At 40.0% G+C, this 6,020-nt stretch overlaps 1 protein-coding gene across 1 annotated transcript; it reads left to right on the forward strand.

The window, feature by feature from the left end:
- Window positions 1–3,721, forward strand: LOC137742668 (dol-P-Man:Man(5)GlcNAc(2)-PP-Dol alpha-1,3-mannosyltransferase-like). The gene is made up of 13 exons (XM_068482592.1): window positions 1–200; window positions 284–318; window positions 401–538; window positions 636–704; window positions 1,054–1,211; window positions 1,291–1,357; window positions 1,447–1,500; window positions 1,776–1,864; window positions 2,028–2,144; window positions 2,484–2,617; window positions 2,705–2,783; window positions 3,054–3,110; window positions 3,223–3,721. Exons 1-13 carry the CDS (start codon window positions 35–37, stop codon window positions 3,392–3,394), a joined length of 1,335 nt encoding a protein of 444 aa, XP_068338693.1. The 5' UTR covers window positions 1–34; the 3' UTR covers window positions 3,395–3,721.
- Window positions 3,722–6,020: the final 2,299 nt, after the last annotated feature.

The raw sequence follows: 6,020 nt of genomic DNA on the forward strand, positions 1-6,020 counted from the left end.
AGTACGTTTGAGGTCTAAGGACGACGACTCAACCATGGCGGGCAGATCGACGGCGGCGACACACTGGAACCCCCCGCAGCGCCGGCGGATTTCCAACTCCTCGAACCCCAAAATTCTCAAGGACCCTAAATTACTCTTCGCTTCCGCCTTGCTCCTCTGCGATTCGTTCCTCGTAGCCCTTATCGTCGCCTATGTCCCCTGTAATCTCCCTCCCTCCCTCTCTCTCTCTCTGTCTCTCTCTCTCTGAATTCGGATTGGTGATATCGTGAGTGTTTGGTTGCAGATACGAAGATAGATTGGGACGCGTACATGTCACAAGTGAGTGGTCTTCCTAAAGTTCTTATCTTTTTTTTGTATATTCTGTGTGGTTACTGAGAAAATGACAGTCTCTGATTGACAGGTTAGTGGGTTTCTTGGTGGAGAGAGAGACTATGCGAACTTAAAAGGGGACACAGGGCCGCTGGTCTATCCTGCTGGTTACCTGTACTTTTATTCTGCTATTCAGTATGTTACAGGAGGCCAAGTTTATCCAGCTCAGGTGATCACTTTTTTCATATGCGAAAGTTTTTCGCTGATGTTTAGTTTCTAACCATAGTTTGTGTCTGATGGTTTCGATTTCTATTTCGTGTTTGCAGATTTTGTTCGGGATTTTGTACATTGTAAACTTGGGGATCATTTTGTTCATCTATGGGAAGACTGATGTGGTATGACAACAATCAATCTTGTTTTTTGTGACTTTGAAGTGCTAATTCTGCTTTAACGCCTTTTGGCCGCTGATTTTGATGTTGCAAAGTTGTGATTGGTTTTATTAACCGTCTGTTGTACATGCTAATTGATGACAAGTGACAATATAAATGGGAAGGTTTGCTTAGTTCCATGGAAATTGTAGTCAAACTAACTGTATTACAGATTGGATATTTAGAAAAGTGTTACTGGATATTGAAGATAACAGCTTATTGTTTTTCAGCTGACAACTTTTGCTTAAACTGTAATTCTCCTCCCTTAGGTATCAGCTCTGATTTCAGCTTCCAATGCCGTTTTGGTTGTTGTTAGGTTCCATGGTGGGCTTTTACCTTGCTTTGTCTATCGAAAAGGGTGCATTCGATTTTTGTGCTTCGTCTTTTTAATGACTGTTTGGCCATGATGCTCTTGTATGCTTCGTTGGCTGCACTTCTTTACCAAAGATGGCATCTTGGACTGATCATTTTCAGGTAGCATTTTACATGCTTGACGAACTTTTTTCAAGATAAACAATAATTGTTTTAACTTTGGCTTTTGTTATCTATCAAGTGGAGCTGTTTCAATAAAGATGAATGTGCTTCTCTATGCTCCACCTCTACTACTCCTCATGTTAAAGGTAATATTAATTTGTCTTTGACCATTTATTTAAGATTCGTGCGTGGGTTATTTGCTAAAATTTCTCAAGCACCAACACATCTTTTACAGGCTATGAGTATCAGTGGAGTGATATCAGCTTTAGCTGGTGCAGTGTTACTACAGGTGCTTACCTCTTCCTTTTGTTTTCAACAAAATAATGTTTGCATAGGCTTGAAAGTTTTCAGTTGATTCAGCCTTGCAGCCTTGATGCACATTCTATTATTTTTCCTTTTCCATTCTTAGAATTCAGAGTAAGCAACTTTGGTAATGCGGAAGTTGAATGTATGTGTTTTATTCCAACATTGTTAGGTGAGCTAGACTTCAAGATCCTCAATTCAAGAGCATTTTCCAGTCGGGGTGTTCATTTGTTGACAGCTATTTGCTGAATGGTTCTGCAGATACTGTTGGGGATGCCTTTCATCATGTCTCATCCATTTGCATACATCTCAAGAGCCTTTAATCTCGGTCGAGTCTTTATCCACTTCTGGTACATTCTTCGAACATATAATTTAAGATCTATAAATGAAATTTTTCCGTTCATATTTTTGAGCTCATTTAGCAACACATGGTCTATTTTTCATTTGAAATTCCTTTCCTTGATTATTTCATGTAGTTTGTTGTTGGAAAATAACATGCGATCTTTTTCTCAGGTCTGTTAATTTCAAGTTTGTTCCTGAGCCAATATTTGTATCGAAGGCATTTGCAATCTCTTTGCTGATTGCTCACCTTGGTTTGCTCACAGCTTTTGCTCATTATAGATGGTGCATGTAAGCATAACTGTGTAATTCTTTTTAATAAGTTGTATTGGGAATTGGTGTGGTTTATGTGTTAGGTGTAAGGATCGTTCTATTTTTCCCGCAAGATAATAGGAAGTTATAAAATTGAAGTTATGAATATGTTCCCGCCAAATGAAAACATTTGTTCTGCTCTCAACGTATTTCCATATGTGACTATTACAACCTCCTGATACCCCAGCAGGCACTAAGATAGGCTCTTGTCTACAATAACATGCAATTCTCTAGTATCTTGACAAGTGACTGGTATTTATAGATGGCCAAATGATTGTGTATTTTTTCCGAATATGTTTTGGTAATCGTCTTGTGCAGGCATGAAGGCGGACTCTTCAAATTTTTGTATTCTAGACTTGATCCTTTAAAACTCAAATTTGCTCTGACAAGTTCATTCCCTTTGAAGAAGTCCTCTAATAGCCATTCATCCACCAGAGTTCTTAGGAAAGAATGTAAGTAGAAGGCCTCTGTAATAAGGTTTTTTTTTTCCTTTCTACGTTTCCTTATAGCTGATACTAACGTGGGCATGGTAATTTTAGATATTATGACTACTATGTTTGTCGGGAATTTCATCGGCATTGTATGTGCTCGATCATTGCATTATCAGTTCTACTCTTGGTAAGTTTTGCTGGATGATCTTCTGTATAAATTATAACTTGTAGCCGGACAGCTCTACTTAGAAATGCATGGTAGCTAATTTACAATATAGAAGGATCTGTAAAAGTTGTATCCTCAAACGTGATGGTAGGAAAGCTGAGGGCCTGAATCTGAATGCAATCGATGTCAATATATCTCAAAACTATTTGGAGTCGTTCTACTAAAATTCCTGATCTATAAGCTATATATTCGTTTATTTTGTTCATAACACACGAAGATCTTTTACTGCAGGTATTTCCATAGCTTACCTTATCTATTGTGGAAAACGCCTTTCCCCACAGTACTGCGGTAGGCTTCTTTATCATTGAATCCTTAGGCTGCATAGTCTTCACTAATTCTTGTATGATTATTACTTTGATACCGATCATTTTGTTGATTGAACTTCGTTTATTTTGGACAGTGTAATGTTGTTTATTGGGGTGGAGTTTTGCTGGAACGTCTTTCCTTCTAGCATGTACTCGTCGGCAATGCTTCTTTTTCTCCACCTAGTAATACTGGTCGGTCTTTGGTCCGCCCCACCTGAATATCCTTATGTGGACGACAAAGCATCGACTGAAAACAAAGATAAATGATGCTGCATTTACTAGTTCTTCTTAAACAACGCTTATACAGACGATACTAAATCCGCTGATGTAGAACAAAGGCAACTTCCAGCTTCTTTTTCTTCCCTTGTACTCTACCAAGCATTAGGATTTTGTTTCTTCTCTTGAAATTGTTGTTCTGAATAGTGCTCTTCTTGTTTTGAGGACACAGTCGGGTTTCGGAATCGAAGACTTCCGATGTTTAGCTTATAATTTACGGAGAATTTGAAAGTATTAGTGTAAACACGAAAAGTTCATGAAACAAGAAACAAGAATACCGTGTACAAAATATATTTTATGTTTAATGATTTTGGGGTTACAATCTCTTTGTAATTTGATCCTCTGATTCTATCTTCGTAGGGTGTAGGTTTGTGGATGAACTGTTGATCCAAAGGGCCGTCGGGGCTTGATCTAGGGATGAACAGTTGATGAACGGATCTTCGAGGACTTTTGAGCTTGATCTTGAAGACTGGGTGTATGGATTTCTTTAAGGGGCCGTCGGGGCTTGATCTTGAGGGTTGATGGATGAGCGGATCTTCAAGGGCTTTTAGGCCTAATCTTGAAGACTGAGTGTATGGATTTCTTCAAGAGGCCGTCGGGGTTTGATCTTGAGGGTTGATGGATGAGCGGATCTTCAAGGGCTTTTGGGCCTAATCTTGAAGACTGATTGGATGTGTGGATTTGTTGAGGTTGTTGATCCAAAGGGCCGTTGGGGCTTGATCTTAGGACGAACAGATGATGAACACTTTCTTCAAGGGGCCGTCGGGGCTTGATCTTGAGTCGGCGGAAGTTCTTCAAGGGCCGTTGGGGCTTGACCTTGAAGGAGGGTTTGACGAAGAACGAAGAGTGTTTTCTTGATCCTTCGGGATTTTGCTTGAGAGCTTTAGAGTTTCAAGGCTTCAAGGTTTTGGTGTGATGTAAATTCCCTTCTTTCTTTTTTTTCTTCTTCCTTTCTTTTTTTTTCTCAAATGAATGCCTTGGCTTCCTATTTATAGAATTCCAAAACTTGATTTTTGGATTTAAATAATCAGATGAAATAAATCATTTCTGCCAGGTATTGACACGTGTCCTATTTGATGACTTTTCCAATTTATTTCGATTTTTCGTTGAGTCACACGCTACATGTAAAATTTATGTGACACGTGAGTGTTGAAATTTTAATAATTGGTCAACATTCATTTCACCGAAATTTTGATGTCTACAAATGCCCCCACTTCAAGGCGCGTCGTAGACATGTGCTTGTCACGTGTAGAAGATGGGTTTTGAAGTCCCTTAATGTAGATGTTAACCCAAGGGCCGTCGATGCTTGATCTTGAATTGAGCTGGAAATTTCTTCAAGGGCCATCGAGGCTTGATCTTGAGTTCGATTGGAAGATTTTCTGGTTTTCTCCTATCGTTGATTTTCCACAAGCTTAATCTTGAACTGGGCTGGAAGATTCTTTTGGTCTCCTCCGAAGGTTTGAACTTACTCCTTTTATCTGGAGTTGAATTTGATTCAAGGGTGGTGAACACTTGATTTTGAATCGGACTTGTGATTTCTTCAAGGGCCATTGAGGCTTGATCTTGAGTTCGACTGGAAGATTTTCTGGTTTCCTCCCATCGTTGATTTTCCTTTGTGCTACTCTTGAACTGGGCAGCAGGATTTTTCTGGTCTCCTCCGCTCGTTGATTTTCCTTTGTGCTACTCTTGAACTGGGCAGCAGGATTCTTTTGGTCTCCCCCCGAAGGTCTACGAGCGGTTTCAGGATATGGCAGGCAAGTACGAGGTGGAGGTGCTGACCTGTTTCTTTGTTCAATCTTTCTAATTCGTATTCAATACGAATTGGAAAGATTGAAGTTTCCTTGTCCCTTCTCTGGCAGTGTATCAACCGTTGAAGATGACTACTCGAGAGCAATACTAGGTAAGCAATCAGGAATAGATTCCAGGTAGTCGGTTCCAGATCGGAAGACTGACTCCAAGTGCCGCTGACTGCTCTCTTTCACTTTGCCATGCGAGTAATAACAAAGACAAAGGAAAAGACAGGGAAAAAACATGATATGAGATACCTTTACTTTCGAAGAAGCAGCGAATGAATCAGCACATATATTTGTTGTGCTTGTCTCCACATGCTTCGATATATCATTTTCACTTGCCTTACTTGCTCCCCTTTGCAGAAGTGGTATTTCCTTATGCAGGTTTAACATCTTCTCTTGTAGTATTTGTCCTCCGATGCAGGAGTTGAATGCAACCTTTGCATTTAAATGGTGCTTCACTTCTTGGTGGCAACTGGTTTGAGTGGAGGTTCCGACATATTGCTTTCTCTGTCCTTGTCTTGGCAGGTGAGAACAAGGGCAAAGGAAAAGATAGGGAAAAAGCATGATATGAGATACTTTTGCTTTTGCCCTTGATGATATGAGATACATTTGCTTTTGAAGAAGCGGTGAATGAATCAGCACATGCTTCAATCTATCGTTTCCTCCTGGGTCATCTGTACTCCAGGCATCTGGTGTCTTCAAAGGTTGAATAGGTTTTCTCAAGGGAAGAAGAAGAATTGAGTATTTCGAGAGGCTTTGCTGGGAGTGCGCCCTCAGAGTTGAGGAAGAGTTGGGCATTTTCTTCAGGTCTGCCTTGCTATAAG

The sequence above is a fragment of the Pyrus communis genome, chromosome 8 (genome assembly GCF_963583255.1).
Source record: "Pyrus communis chromosome 8, drPyrComm1.1, whole genome shotgun sequence".
NCBI classification, from domain to species: domain Eukaryota; kingdom Viridiplantae; phylum Streptophyta; class Magnoliopsida; order Rosales; family Rosaceae; genus Pyrus; species Pyrus communis.

Excerpts from the sequence above, each read along its gene's own strand:
- LOC137742668 (XM_068482592.1), top strand. The coding sequence starts at position 35 with ATGGCGGGCAGATCGACGGCGGCGACACACTGGAACCCCCCGCAGCGC. Across the intron at positions 539-635 it reads GCCAAGTTTATCCAGCTCAG|ATTTTGTTCGGGATTTTGTA; the intron begins GTGATCACTTTT and ends TCGTGTTTGCAG. Across the intron at positions 2,145-2,483 it reads GCTCATTATAGATGGTGCAT|GCATGAAGGCGGACTCTTCA; the intron begins GTAAGCATAACT and ends CGTCTTGTGCAG.